The following is a 16,163-nucleotide window of genomic DNA, read 5'->3' as shown; positions in this document are numbered from 1 at the left end:
TGCTGCTCACCGCTCCCTCAGGGGATGGGTCAAATGCAGAGAACGAATTTCGCCCCACTTAGGTGGGTGTGACAATCAGTGGATCTTATCTTATCTTATAATGGATGTTAAACAATTGGATAATGATGATTAGGCTATATGTAATAGAATTTAGATAAAAAAACAGTTCCAAACAGGATTCAAACCCTGGTCTCCTACACTACCCATCGACTCTGACCACTGGGCTATAGGCGTCGAGTAAAAGTTCGAAACACTCCTATTGCGCAATGTGGACTAATATGGAAAGCTGTCACTGAAGATGAATGTGGATATGATGGGTTTAATCCTCATTTATGTGATTTTGTAATGCATTTATGTATATTATTTAGTGCCTTGCATGAATGGACACATTTGCAATGTATAGTCGGAGTTGGGGTTTGAACTCCGACCATATGGTCGCTGGACAACGCACTTTACCAACTGCGCCACCGCAGCAGTATCAAACACATCGGAATGATAATGAGTGGTATGTAACAGAAAGGAAGTTGAATGTCCCATTGAAAATGAATGAGGATTTTTTTGATGTACTAAATTGGGGGGGAAAACTGTTAAGTAAAAGTGGATCGAGAAAAATTTTCAGCCCGGGCAGGCATGCATTTTGGAAGCATGTTGAAGTTGGAACGGATGTTGTAAGTGGGAGTTGAAAGAGGAAAAGAAAGTGCGGAGAACATGAATAATAAAGAATCATATATAAAGAAAGAATAATAGGCTATATGTGTACGTATATTTAAAAATGGAGCCGCCAACCACATCGAGGTAAATGACGAGCGATGTGTAAGATAAAGACAGAGCCACTGCATCTTTACAAGTTTTTTTTTTTATTGGTGTACTTTGACAATAACAATGATGGTATAAAAGAAAATCCCCATCATACAAATTTCAATAATCAAAAGATAAATATGCCAATACACAAACAGATCCACGTAAGGCTGACATCAAGTTTTGACAAGTGGCTTAGAGTGACTCGAATTCAAAGGGGCGTGGCCCTCTTCACAATTTGGGACAATGTCATGTCAATTGATTCTTGAATAATTTAGTGGAGTCTGTTTCTTGGTTCAAATCCATAGAAAATGAATCAGTGAAGATTTTGGAGCAAATTGCGTCGCTGGTTTGGGTGCCTCGATTTTTGTGGCATTTAAAGCACATGGTGTTTTTTGGCAGACGGCGGGCTGCAGCCCACTCATCTACATCCCAACTGTCATCAATCACCCTTGGAGATGTCGCGAGCAGAAAAAAATACCAAGGCAGGTGCCCACTTCTGCCATCACACATCTGGTCAATACCAGCATCTTAACCTTACGAGCGGGGGAGGCCACGTGAATGTACAACACATCTGCAATTTTGAAAGAGCAATCCAAATTTGGGGGGAGCGAGGATAGAGATGTTTTTTTTTTTTTTGTGTGTGTGCGTTTCAAAAAATGCTGTTCTGGGAAGCAGTGATGTAAAAAGATTGATGTCGTTGCTATGTCAGCGTCACTTAAATGGCACCCGTACCAGCCAAACCCACTCCAAATCCTTGTTCTTTATGCTACCATCTGTAGTAAATTTAAGACCTTATAGATTTTTCTAAAACACTACACACAACAATATTTACAATGATCTATAACTTGATATGCACTTATTGAAATTTAAATATTTTTGCTTGTAAAAAAAAAAATGGAAATAATAAAAATTTTGAGTGAAAAACACTGCAATAAATTAAGAAGCTTTTAAGGCTGCCAGTTTTGTCAGATGCCCAAATATGGTTCCTTCATTTAAACCAGCAAAGAATGGATCAGAACAGGTGAGGTTATGGTACCATGAGCAGCAGGCTCCATCTTTGTCTGGACTGAGACCATTTACAATATATATATATATATATATATATATATATATATATATATATATATATATAAATAAAGAGGTACATGACTGGCCAGCATGCTCCTATCGCCAACCGAAAACAATCCATTTCCTGTTTTGGACAAAAGCATGAGAGTGCAGACTGATTTAGAATTTTACAAGCCAGTCAAGCTGTCATGGGGGTAAAAAAAAAAAAAACACAAAAACAAACATTTTTAATTCATCAGCAGGCAGACGAAGCTGCTTGTACCATATTACTGAAGATAAAGCCCGATATTGACTGTACGACCAAATCAGGTCTCTTCATATAACGAGCACAATTCATGTCACATCCTCATGTGAATGTTCCTAACCTTAACCGTTTGGCTCTTTCTACACGTCCATTGGCGCTTTTAATTTAAAGCAATGATAAAAGTAAAACATGTACAGTGTTTCATGTAAGTGTCAAGAAAAGAAAGAACCTGCTGAGTTGCTCACTGCCAGGCTCCTCCTCTCAATCATTATCAGTGCAGGAAAAGAAATCTACAAAACTTCAACTCTAGGAGTGCAGTTGCACCTCTGGAGGGTTTCGCCATCTCACTCAAACACGCATGGAGACGCTTTCATGCTTTACGTAAATGTCGTGACCTTTCACGAACGAGCACCTTTTTAGCGTTTGGTTAGAAAATAAAATGTGCACTTTGAAGCCGAATCAGAACCAAAAGCAAAAACCTCCTGATGAAAAGCAAAAAAAAAATCCAAATTTTTTCCTAAAACCTCGGTTTTTGGATGCCCTAGTTTTCGTATGATAAGGTTTTTTGGCTATTTCTTTTTTTATTTTGTAAATTGTTTATAAAGTACTCATTTGACAGCAAAGCGTAGTCCACAATGCAAGCTGTTAACAAATCAAAGCACAAATTCTCCCAGTCTGCGCTCCAACATTTAGACAACATCTGCGGAACATATCCTGTCAAAAAGTCAGACCTTCAAAATAAAAGCATACCATATAACAGTTTCACCACACTTTCTTGCGTCACATTGTGACTTCTACAAATGTGACTGTTAAATAAGCCATCAAAGGGCCAAATAAATGGTGAAACTTCTTATACTGTCACGCTTTTATTTTGAAGACCTAAATTTTGACAGGATGTTACATCAAAGTTGCCCCAACCGAGTGATGCCAAGCAGTCCGGGAGGCTTGTTAGTGCATTGACTTCTGTCGAGTGCGTTTTACAAAATATAACCAAAAGTTTCAACAGAATTCAAGAAAGGACACGCCTTGCCGCTGTATACGCCATCAAGAGTATTCCATAAAAGTCATTTATATGTATTCTTTCACATTGTTTTTTGTATATAGCTTTATTGTCATTTTCTATCAAATATATTTTTGTGGAACAGATTAAATTGGATTTTCTAATTTACTATTTTCAATTGAAAAAATTGCTTTGGATTTTTATACGATTCGATTTTAGTTTGACTTTCATCACAAAGGCCCACTGAAGTTGTTTGTTTCCTTTATTTGTAGATGAAAGGGACTTTTTAGATGTAAAGCAATCGAGATTACCTAATAGAAAGGATGTGACTGTTGGTACTAGTAGCCACATGTCCTTCGAATTGTTTGGAAAACAGCGGCATTGATTATCACTTGGTTTAAAAGGAGGTGCTCAGTGAAAGGCAAGGACAGCTAACACTTAATTGGCTTTCTTGCTCTTCATGCGGTTGTCACACAAAATGGCGTCCTCAGACGTGTCTGCTGAGCAGATTAACACACACACACACACACACATCGTCGTAAACGGGTCCCGTCCCGATCTATTTCATCCGACCTGGCGTCTGCATGAAATAAAGCCGCTCCCAGGATGATTTGAACACAGGATCCGAACCTCACAACCCCCCCCCCCCCCCACACACACACACAAATACACACGACTACAAGATTCAGTGCGTCTAACACAGCCTCATACGTTACGTCATAATCAGCACATCAACTGCCAGAAATTAGACAAACAAAAAACAATTACAGAAAATAATCCATAAGAGATCAAATAAATAAAAAGAGGTCCAGCCTCACTGTGGGAACAACAGTAATTCACCCCCCACCCCACAAAAAAAAAAACAGCAAATGAATACAAGGCGATTTGTGTGAAATGGAGTAGCTTTGTGATGAGGGCACAGCCAGTGTAGAGTATGTCTGTTTTTATTTTATTTTTTTATGGACCATATATTTCGGTTGAATTTTGACAGAGGTGGCAAATCCAGGTCCAGAAAGTAAGAATCCTGCCACAGTTTGAATTTAGCACCAGGTGCTAGCTAGCTAGCTCCCTAGCTAACTCCCATGGTGCTTGTTTACACCTGCTAGGGGGCTAGCTAGCATCAATGGCTAAAGTCAATCCGTGGTAGGGTTTTTACTTTCTGGACCTGGATTTGCCACCTCTAAATTTCGAGCACACTTGAATCAAAGAAGGGCAATTATTTGACTGTTGTGTACTAGCACAACGTCAGCAAGCGTCAATGCGCGATCTTCGACTCGTATGCTACTCGAAAAACAACCTGACCGGGTAGGGAATCAAGCGCGTACAAGCTGATGCCTCAAATATTCTGAACTGCGAGAAAAAGAGGTTTTAGTTTTAAAATAAAATTACCGAAGGCAGGCATTGCTAAAGAGATTTACAATGGGAAGGGGGTGGGTGGGAAAATCAATGCAATCTGACAAATAACAAATCAAAAGCTTCTGTAAACACTATCTGGACAGTGACAGCAATCAAGTATCTCTACCTCCAGTTAGCTCAGGTGAAAGCGGAGGCGATCACGCTTTACAAAAGAAAAAAAAATTCTGTGATTACGCACGGCAAACAAAGTGGGGTCTGAAGTCCATCCTGTCACTCTGACTGATGACACGGCAAGTTGATCCACACAAGCCATTTGCATAGGCTCTCCCTCACCAACGTCCTCCCAGACAAGCCGGTGGGAAAAACGCCCCTTCGTCATCGGACGCAAACCTTCGCGTACGCCGTCTTGCCGTCTCTGTAGTCCAATGCGAGAATATACTAGCACCTGCGCCATTGCATCGGTATCGTGAGGCAGTCGGGTCGAAATTCATCTCTGTGATTTTCCGGCTTATTGCTAACAGGACGAGCAACACTCCCCCACCCGCAGCCGCTCGCCGGCAACCGCGTCCACCCAAAGCGACGACGCAAACATAAATATCACAGTCTTCAAATGGTACGTTCACAGGGTAAAATATAGCTTTAAGAAATTAGCAAGGTATTAATATACTCTAAATTTAGCATAAACTATCTCATATATAGATGATTGAAAACACTCTTCATAGTTCTGTTCATTTGTAGATTTTGGCATAACCTTTTTGCAGAACCAGCTGCAAGCTTCCACGCGCTAAAAGTTGTGTATGTTTGTGCATGCAAATGTTTTCACAGGACTACTGCATTCGTGTAAGGAGTGCAAAAGCAAAATAAGAGAGCACGTCATCACCTTTTAAGTCAAACTGTTGCGCGCGTGCAAGAGTGGCAAGTGTGTCTCACGGCCTATTTTATCAAACTAATGTAAACTGAAGTGCGGGGAGGAGTTAATCGCAGACTCGATGAAGGAAATTAATGACTTGATGGGTGTTGAAGGCCAAAATGGTGCAAAAGGCATGTGGACACTGAAGACTAGATAATCCCAGATGAGTGAAGTGGTGGACTGTGGCACAAACAAGTGCAGCATTTATCCCTATTTTCTCATAAGATTTAGCCAACGCGTATTTTGAGTCTCCGTTTTTTTTTTTCTCTTCTTTTTTTTTTTTTTGCATACCCACAAAAGAAATAAAGCACGAACAAACTAAAAAGCTTTTCAGCAGTGCCGCAACTGGTGAGATATGGCTGATGTCCCAGAGGACTTTTTGATTCCCGGGGTGGTTGTCAGTCCAGCTCTGCCTACATCAGTAGTCGGCTACAGGTGCAAGATTTCTGCTCAAGCTGACCGTCACGTTGGTGTAGAGAGGCCTCTTGGACACTAGGGGGGAGTAGTTTAAGTTGTTCAGGCCATCCACTTTCTGCCTCTCCTTTGAGTGGCGCAGAAGACTATACCTGCGGGAGAAATCACACAAATCATCAGATTGCTTGTTTTCAAGATATTCCACTTCTACTTCAAATACTAAGTTTTTCCAAGTATGAGCCATCATTTGACAATTTTTTTTAGATTTGACTTGAGAGCGCAACTCAAGTCACTTAACGAAGCAATTTAACAACTATTAAACATTTCATCAAAAAGGAGGCTTCAAGCTGTTTATTGCCACTCCCAGATAAAGTTTACAAAGAGAAGTACATGTCCTGTATTGAAAATAAACAAAAGCAAAAGCATTAACACTCAGGGCTGACTTCACTTGTGTTTTATTCTATTTGTGTACAGCATAACAGCTTAACACAGCTTCACTATGTTTACTTTGAACTGGGGGTTCCACTAATAGACCCAAGTCTGCATAGGCCCTTTTAAATTGCAGTTTGTTTTTCAAACACCACATAGTTGTTTGTATCACCTCTTATGTCATACCTAACAAGAAACATGAAAATCAGTTGAGAGTTTGTGAGAGTTGAGCAATCTACAGCTATCTGAATGTCCGTGCTCCATTTACTGTAATGCTTCAGCATCCCTGTCCCAAGATGGCCGCCCTGTGACGACGTTACTTCTCATTGGCTCACAGCGCACACCAGCAGACTAGTGTTCTTATGTTTATCCATTTCAATGGGGTGGCCATTTTGCCACTTGCTGTCGACTGAACTCAGTGCTTTTGCTGCATTCAAGGAAAGTGGGAAGTCTGACTTTTCTGACTTCATAATACTAAGTGAGCACAGGAACGCCCTTTTGAACTCGTACATTCGGGTTGCAAAGTTGTTCTGATGTCACTCGACAACGGCGACCTCACTGTAGAGAGACATACCGTGATTGGCAAGACAACATTTTTTAAACATATTTATATCTAAGTATGTGTTGTTACTTTACTTTAGTTAATTGAAATAGGTTGACTTAACAAAACAACAAACAATTTATCGGAATCAGCTATCTTTGTTGTTTCGATTTGCCCTTGAACGCTTTTGAGGTCAGAACTGGGAGAATCCAAGTGGGATATATTAGACTTCCCGCCTTCCTTGAATGCAGCATTAGGTAACAATCAATCACGGCTCAGCTTCAGAAAATGTGACGTCCTTTTCAGTTGAAAGCAAGTGGCAAAATGGCCACCCCCTGAGATGGAGAAATAAAAACGGGTGGATCTGGCTGCTTAACTCGTATTCAACAAACACGATATTAATAAGGATACCTTTCAGGGTTATTATAGTCTTTGAATATTCATTTTAGTTAGTCTTTATTTCATTCATTTCAAGTTTTTTTTTAATTTAGTTTGAATTAGTTTTGAGGGTAGTTCTTGTAGTTCTTATTAGTTCTAGTTATTTTAAAAATGCTTAGATTACTTTTAGTCAGTTCCAGTATTTTTGTTTAAAAAAAAAAACCTGTGTATTACTTGTGTGCAATATTTAATAATCACCAAAGTAACACCAAGCGTTGCATTTCGGCTGAGTTAAATGAAAAAGCATCCATCGGATCACAAGGGGGCGCACTATAAAGGAAGCGCAAGAGCGTCAGGCAGAGCAAAACAAATACAGTAGGAGAGACAGAACGAGAGTGAGACATTCTGCACCCTCATTATAATAATAATGCATCGGTTTTATGTAGCACTTTTCTAGACACTCAAAGACGCTTTACAAACGGAACGGATGAATTATTCATGCACTCACACATTCACAACTGTGGTGGCGGTAAGCGACTTAAGTAGCCACAGCTGCCCTGGGGCAGGCTGACGCAAGCGTGGCTGCCAGTGTGCGCCTGCGGCCCTTCCGGCCACCACCAAACATTCGCACCTTCCATACAACAGTGTGAGTAGCACTGGAGACAATGCGTGTGAAGTGCTTTGCCCAAGGACACAACGACATGACTTGGGGAGAGCGGGGGATCGAACAGCCGACCTTTTGGTTACTGAACGACCTTCTCTAACACCCTGAGTTACGGCCGCCACAAATTTATTATGGAAAATAAAGTAGCGGGAACCCGGTGCGGTAACATTATGAACACCTGCGGCTTACAGTCTGGTGCGGCTTATACGTGTAGTATTCCCCAAATTTAGCTAGTGCGGCTTATAGTCAGGTGCGCCTTGTAGTCCAGAAATTACTGTATATAACATTTAAACCAAATTTTGAAAACTTCCTAGTGAGGATGACTGTCCCTGAGCGTTTGGAAATCTGTCACATGCAAAGTCTTGGAATTCCCTTCAAGTCGCTGCTCGGGCTTTTCATGTGACCGGCTCACATGAGCCTAAGCTTCTTTCCAATTTGAGCGAGCGAGTGTGCGTGTGAGTTAAACATGCCATGGCACTGACCTCCCCAGGAACTGGACCTCGCCGCGATGGTGGTGCGGAATGGACATGTAGCGGCCCAGCTCTCCTTGTGGTCTGCTTACGGTGTAATTGGCATACAGCACCCTACAAACACATTTGCTGCTAAGTGATGCATGAATGCTCCGTTGGTGACACTAATTACCGTATGTTCATAGAATACGCACTCAGCCTGGGACAAAATATGCACATACAAGTATTGTACACAATTCAAATTGGTAATAAAAGACCACCAGTTGTGTGTGTGTGTGCGCAGCAAGCAGGTGAAAAACTTTTTTTTTTTTGTCTGAAAAATGTAAATAGAGGGGAGAAAATATTAGCCGGCTCATCCATCTCTTGGACATACTTAATGCCATATTGACAGCTTGCCGCAGTTGTACACTTTGATAGGACAAGGTGTGCGTGTGCATCTCTGTTCTTACCTGTTCCAAAGGTCGTCGTCCTCTCCTCCCCAGCCCCAGAACGCATTAGGAAATCCATTAATCTTATTGAACTGTCCAACTCGCAGGCCGCTGACACCGCCAAAGAACTCATTATACGGAAGCCTTGGAGGAACAATTAGACGTATATTAAATGAGTATCAAGCATGAATTGCGCTTACGAGAGCCCCCCAAGGAGAGCAGATGTGGACTCACATGTACGAGTACTTGTCAAGCTTGACCGCAAAGTGCCGGGGCATGTCCGTGCAGCCGTAGTAGTTCCTGTCATTCTCCATCAGGTGGTCCACATCATGGAAAACTAGACAGTCCCAGTCCAGATCCTTCATGGCCTCCTTGTAGCCCACGTTGAACAACATGGCTCGGTTAAACGGCTCCGTGCCGGCCTGGATGGGGGATTTCAAACATGGTTTGAACCCAAACGGGCTAAAATGTTCTTTTCTGTCTGGCTTTTATCTTCGGACACAAGTTTAAAAAAAAGATATCATTTATTATACAAATAAGATACGATTTATATAAACGAAGCCTTAACATGAAATTGTCATCTTTGGTACATCTTGCAGACATCTTGTCTAAAACAAAAGACATTGCAGACATTTTAAGTTCCTAAGGGTGCTTTGTCTTGCGGGCTTTAAGAAAAGTCAAATCTCCACCCCTTTATGCCACCTTTCCTTAAAGGATAAGTCAACCCCCCAATTCTTTTTTGACAATAATATGTTCTATGCAGTGGTCTAAATATGTTAGTCTGTTTAATATTGCATTAGTGGAATATGAGCTAAGCGGCAATCCAGCCGTTTTTGAATAGGGGCTAATTATTTACGTTAAATTAATTTAAATTTAATAATATAATATTATATTTTTTAATTAATTTTAATTTAAAACAGTAATTACAAATATTAGTAATCATTACAAGTATTAGATAAAAAAATACACACATATTAGAAGTATGTAAATAAAAAAACAAGACAAATAAAAGCCATTCTCATATTACATGAAAAATACAAATCAGTCAAAAAAACAATTACGTTAGGCAAAAAGAAAAAACAGACAAAAATATGAGAAACAAAATCAAACAAAAACATGCAATATTCTATGCTACAAAATATTGGCAAAAATACAAAATATTCACTGAAAATACACACAGTATAACAAAATAAATTTTAATAAAGTAAAAAATAATAACAAATTTTTTCACAAAAATTTGCTTCAATCATTAATTGAATAACGTTTATTTGGTTGGTCGTTTGGATAGTATCCATTCCTTTCGCCGACCCGGAAGTAAACAAAAAGAGGAATTGTGGGATATATCTGTGCTAACCAGTGCGGCAAACAGCACAGTTAACTTTAATGGTGTCGTTAACTAAGAGCGTGACTACCCATGTTTTGAACAACGCATATTTAACGGTCGGTTAGTTAATGGTGGGTTAACAATTTACCCGGCGATAAGGGGTTAAACAGTGGTTAAAATAACAGAGAATTGAACAACCGGGCCCTGGTGGATAATTTTACCTGAAACCTGATAACGCATCATCTAAGGGCCGAGGTAGCAGGCCAAACGAAATGGTCAAGGAGATAACCTGAGAAACAATCAGGTTATTCTGTTTTACACTAATTTGCAGGTATGCTCAAAGTTTTTGGTGTGTTCAGGTTGACGTAGCCATTCCAAATATACTCCAAATTTTAACAGGCTGCCATCTTGAGACATCATTTTATCACATTGCTAAACGCTTGTTGGTAAAGGTGACAAAAGCTAAATGTGAGCCTACCTGCTCTATGACATAAAAGCCAAACTGTAGCCTCTGTTTCTGCAGCACTGGCACCAGATGTCTCAGGAGGATGGGCAGGTGCTCGTGTCGGTTCCTGAACGGGACTAGGATTGCCACCTAAGGCCACAAAAGGTAGTAAAAGAAACATGAGTTAACATGCATGTACGCTTGGAACAGGAGAAAAAGAAACTGAAATATCATTTGTGGAATGACATCCGACATTCAATCAATCAGGGGTGAAGCGGGGGGGGTGGGGGTGGGCAGGCAATGTCAGTTCAATGGTGTGTTGTTACACATGAGTTGCTGCTATTCAAACGCGCATTTTGATCTTCCTTTGAAAGTGGACATAAAGCAGACAAAAGTCACCGGAACAAAAAGCACACACAGAGAGCTTATTGTTAGTTGAGAGCGCCAAGCTTGATCTATAGGAGAGTGAATCTAAAGATTTGTTTGTCAGTGCCGCACACTCTCGGGCCAAATGAATAAATGAGATAGACGGGTGGCATGCAGGATTGCTGGACACAAGCAAAGAGTAGATCCACTTTTTTTTCAGCAATGAGAAAAAATTTAAAACAGAGATGGGCAACTGGCGGCCACACTTTTAATGGATCCCTGATTCATTATATGTATTAAAAAAAAAGTATATTTATCATTACAAACAAAAATAAAGCCTCAATACACGCGAAAACATTTATTCTACTTTTTTTTTTTTTTTAAACAGTTGGAGGTAAATTGGAAAAGAAAATCCCGGAGAAAAAAAAAATCAAAATGAAAAAAACAACAACAACCATTGAATATGCAAATTTGCAACTGCCAAACTCCGAATATGCAGAGTTCGACCGTAGTTTTAAGTTGTAATGTCATCATTCACCACTAGATGGCAGTAATGGCTTAGGTGCACTTATACAGGGTCTTATTCTACAACATGAGAAGGCCTAATAATTTTTTGCTGATTTAGAATGATGTGGAAGACAAACAAAGAACAATAATATTTAAATTTTGAGTGAGTTGATTTTTTTTGTGGGGAAAAAAAATGCACAAAATGAGTTCTTGCACTCAATGTTGGTTTGCTGTTCAGTAGTTTTGGGCCGTCCTTGAATAGTAATTTTTATGCAAGCCCTGGAGAAAAAAAAAACTGAAAAGAAACACAACCCCACATTATGTGGTTATTTTTTTGCTCGTTGGTTTAGCATAGTAATGCATTATAAAAAAAAAAATAAATAAATATATTAAAAGCACATATTTTATCAAAATGGCATTTTTATCATAAATCTGGTTAGGAAGTACGTGGTCCTATGTGGACCTTGAGTAGCACTGATGACTAATGGTGGCCCCTTCCTGCATTTTAAGTTGGCCATGCATGTTCTACGACAGGCAGAAGATCAATTCAATGCCCTGAGAATATGATGACAGAGATGAATGAGAATATTCACTGGCATGCCATTCGCTTTTCTAGCATTTCAACATCAAATGAAATATCATACAGATTCTCATCTAAGGTCCGTCAGTTTAATGTATGCAACATGGCAAATGTGTGGTGACAAACCTTCCAGCGAGGTAAACAGTCTTTGGGCTTCCAGTGGCCTCCTGAAGCCATAGTAGTCTCGTCTGGCAGCAGTGATCTCTCCACATCCTCCAGTGACACTTCACTCATATTCACCTCCAACCTACCCTCTGTGTTTGCAGCAAAAAGACACCGTTTGTATAATATGAAACAGTGGAAAGAAGATGACTAAAGCAACATGCGTTAATGATTACAAAGCGCAGTTGGAAAATGAGCACGTAGGAGGGAAAAAGAGCAATGTGATTGAAACGCTTTAACGGTTGAGCGCTGAGAAGCATAATTAGGCACATTAAGCTATTCCGTGCCACGGCTAAACATTTGTAGAAATCATCAATTAAAACTGAAATTAAAACGCCACAACCCAATAGGGGGGAAAAATGTAACAGTGGTCAAGAGGGGCTTCTTTTTTGGGGGGGAGAGAGACGTTTATGTGAAATACAGCCATGTATGGTATTTTTCAGACTATAGGTCACTTATTTTTATTTTTTTTAAAGTTTGGTTGGTCATACGACATACTCAGGTGCGACTTTTATATATCACAATTAGAGCTCGGACTGGCACTCAAAATCCCCATTCCATAATCGCGTTGACTTATTGTGCATTACTGCCTCCTTCTTTTCACTGGCAGAAATGTATTCTGGGGGCAAGTCCGAGCTTTCCTGTCCTTGGTTTCAGTTTTTCTTTTTTTATAAACAAATTTGTAGTGCGCCCCCTTGTGATCTGATGGATAAGCCGCACCTTAGCTGCAGGGTCGAATGCAAGTGAAAAAAGTAGCGGTTTATAGTCCAGAAATTACTGTATATAATTTAACCAAGTGGGAATAAACTACAATTAAATGTTTTCCATGAAAATGCCCCCCAAATTTATAAAAATATTAAAATTAGGTGAACCCATAAAAAAAGTATCAGATAAATATAATCATTTAAACACCCAAAATTATTTCAGAAGTTGGGATAAATTACTATTAAATGTTTTCCCATTTGAAAAAATATATTTTTTTAATTTGTGAATAGGTGAATCCGTGGGTGCCGAACCTCGTGTATGCGGGGGGCTACGTTATATTATTATGATGTAAAATTACTTATATTGTTATATGTATTTATTTTGACCATACTGCATCTTCTGCATTATCATATCATATAATAACATACTATATAATGATATTATAATTTGTATGATTTAATTCCCTTCCCCGAATAAGACTTGGTAAGGAATTGGAGCAATAAATAAGGAGAATCGATGATGGAATCGCGTTTCAAAATTCTTACAAATTTCCATCACTACTCGCGCAATACTCTCTAATAATACTTTAATAATCTCCACCCAAATAACATCGGAGTACCGAACGGAGCTACAAGACTCCGGGAAAAAAAAGGGTTGAAGAAAAAAAAAAAATAAATCAACAATGAACTTACTCATGGAGGGCAGTTTTTCGGGGCAAACTTGAGAGGGCAAGTACGTGAAGCCCTCAGGGAGGTATGCAGTGGGAGGAGCATCACTTTCACTCATGTTGAAGTCATAAGAGTAATCTGGAAACAGGCAGTGATGTTAGTTCACGTCTTGTAAGCTATTATTCGTGCATGAGCCGTCCACTCTTGATGTAGAAAGATGTTATGCCAATGGAAAGTACCTGTGCCATTGCTGTAGGCACCTCTCACCACCTGCTCCAGGACCTGAGCGCCGATATTCTTCACATTTTCTCTGATCCGGATCCCTCTGGCTTGGACCATGAACACATACTCGTTCACTGTGGAAAGAGACACAGACAAACTTTAGGTTTGGGATCTAAGTTCACGTGTTCAGTCCTAGCACATTCAACAAAGGCATTAGACAGATGTAGACGTTAGAGCGCACAATAGTCCATCAATGCTAACTGAAGTCTGACATTTTCTTCATGGATAAGCTTCATTAGTGCCAATATGAATTTGATCCATCAAGAATGATTTAGCATTTTCCTTCATTTTTGACAGTACTATCCTCATTACAAGTCAGAGCAACATTAAAAATTATTTAATTGTTTTCCCCCCCAATTTTTTTCACTGGGTAAATTTACTACATATTAACACATAATGTTTACTTCCTCACATTTATGCTCTGTGTTAAACAGAGCAGTTCCCTCATTAAAATTTACCTGCAGAATATGAAAGCTAGTGTTAAAATAACAGACATCCCACGGCTGACCAAAAACTGCCCCTGAAAAATGTTCTGCCTTGGTGACTCACTGAGGGGAATTTCCAGACAACACATCTATGCTTTCATTCCAAAGAATTCAACAACTGGAATGTTACTCAGTAATGAAGAGGCTGGGGAGGGGGGCAGGAAACCGGATGGACAAATTGACTATGGGGCTATTATTTGTGACATTCCTAACGGTCAGTTTTTCCACAATTTAAAATTTTTCACGAAATAGACAGAAAAATTCTGTTCCATTCAAAATTCAATCTGTTCAGATCATTCAATTCGCATTGGGATTAATTTTCAGCACTCCCCCAATACTCACCCAAAAAATTTTCACTTAATATTGTATGTTTTTCCACCAACAAAATTTCTTAGAGGAGGTGTATGGGTATTGGGGCTAGGGTTCATATTACTCCTTTTACAAATTCAGTATCATTCCTATTCAAAATGTAAAAGGTTCACCTTATTCAATTCATTTTGTCATTAAATCTGATATATTTTACCCAAGCAAAATGTTTCCACATAATTCTACATTTTTGACCCACAAATTCCCCTTCATTTTCCAATAGCACATTAAAAAATTCCTTCTAATTCTACATTCAAAATGTTCAGCTCATTCCCACATGAGAAAGTCAACACTTTTCACTCACATGTTGCACAGTTTCACCAGACTCATTTTATATAAATAAAATGTCATTCAATATCATTCCACATCATTCAATGCATGCATTTTCACCATAAACATTCAAGATCATTCAATGTTCTCTAATATTTAATATCATTCCAAATCATTCAATACCATATTACATAATTCCATGACTTTCAACAAAATTCCATCTAATTCAATATGATTCCACATTTCTATATTTTTTCATTCAGCAGTTACACGCAATTTCTCTAGCAATGTGCTCCCTTGTTGAGCAACACTAATTTATGACTGAGTCACCAACGATTTGTTGTAATGGGGGGGGGGGGGGGGATCAGGCTCTTACAGGATAAAAGAAAAAAAAACTGATGCTATGGTTGTTGAATCAGTTGATGGAACGCTAGATTACGAAAACAGCCATCAACTGACTGGCCCAGTATTGACCAAGAACACTTTCACAACCAACGTCACTTGGGGCAGTGGGCAAAATCAAAACCCTGCAGAATTATTGAATGTGGGAAGAATGAGAAGGCAGGAATGTAAAAAATTAGTTTTTCACTCATTGGGTGAGCTGAGGTGAAATGACCCATTATGACTCTCACAGATGAGGAATTTGTGTTAAAGTGGGAGAAAGTGCACAATCGGTGACTGACTAAATACTTTTTTGCTCCACTGTCCCTCCCTTACATTATTATAGGTTTGTAATATGATCCTGAAGAAGCAACAATGATGTTGACTATAGGAATGAAGTCAATCGATCGTTTGGCTTCTTGCATTTGTTGCGAACGACCCTGCTACAGTTGAACTGCTTCCTCTGTGAACCTGCGATTCAGCACAATCACTCCACCACTAATCCAGACCAAGCAATCCCAACATGATGCACACCCCTCGATGAATGCACCTCCATGTGTTTGTGCAAGGACGTGTGAGTAATACCGCTGAGCTACAAATCCACTGGATGTGATTTGTCATCGCTAATTGTATTACCGTTTCCATCACATTCATCTTGTTCAGCACAAAGTGCCTGGCTTGCAGAACTGCACACTCATGGTTATACAGTGACTAGAACAGAAGTTAGCAGCATTAAATGGGAATCAAGTAACATTTGAATTATATATCACTCTCGTGACAAACTGTGCCCAACACACACTCCTGAAAAAACTCACACCTCCTTGAGCATCAGAGCCAAAATGTCTGACGGAGGTGCTTTCTCTCACGCGCACGCGCGCACAATCGCTCTAGCTGATGACACTCTGTGGTGCCATATGAT

General features: G+C 39.6%; 1 protein-coding gene across 1 annotated transcript in view; it reads right to left on the bottom strand.

Moving 5' to 3' along the window:
* Positions 1-837: 837 nt before the first annotated feature.
* b4galt5 (UDP-Gal:betaGlcNAc beta 1,4- galactosyltransferase, polypeptide 5) overlaps positions 838-16,163 on the bottom strand; it is a 41,583-nt gene continuing 26,257 nt past the window's right edge. The window contains exons 2-9 of the mRNA XM_077570345.1: positions 13,700-13,816; positions 13,485-13,598; positions 12,052-12,179; positions 10,506-10,622; positions 8,938-9,125; positions 8,725-8,847; positions 8,288-8,389; positions 838-5,945 (exon numbers count right to left, since the gene is read on the bottom strand). Of these exons, the coding sequence (XP_077426471.1) occupies positions 5,798-5,945; positions 8,288-8,389; positions 8,725-8,847; positions 8,938-9,125; positions 10,506-10,622; positions 12,052-12,179; positions 13,485-13,598; positions 13,700-13,816 (1,037 nt within the window). The 3' untranslated portion in view covers positions 838-5,797. The remainder of the gene's footprint in view (positions 5,946-8,287; positions 8,390-8,724; positions 8,848-8,937; positions 9,126-10,505; positions 10,623-12,051; positions 12,180-13,484; positions 13,599-13,699; positions 13,817-16,163) is intronic.

This window comes from Vanacampus margaritifer, chromosome 1, assembly GCF_051991255.1.
Source record: "Vanacampus margaritifer isolate UIUO_Vmar chromosome 1, RoL_Vmar_1.0, whole genome shotgun sequence".
In the NCBI taxonomy this organism is placed as follows: domain Eukaryota; kingdom Metazoa; phylum Chordata; class Actinopteri; order Syngnathiformes; family Syngnathidae; genus Vanacampus; species Vanacampus margaritifer.
The sequence above is the reverse complement of the archived record's forward strand: the minus strand, read 5'-3'. Positions and strand labels throughout refer to the sequence as shown.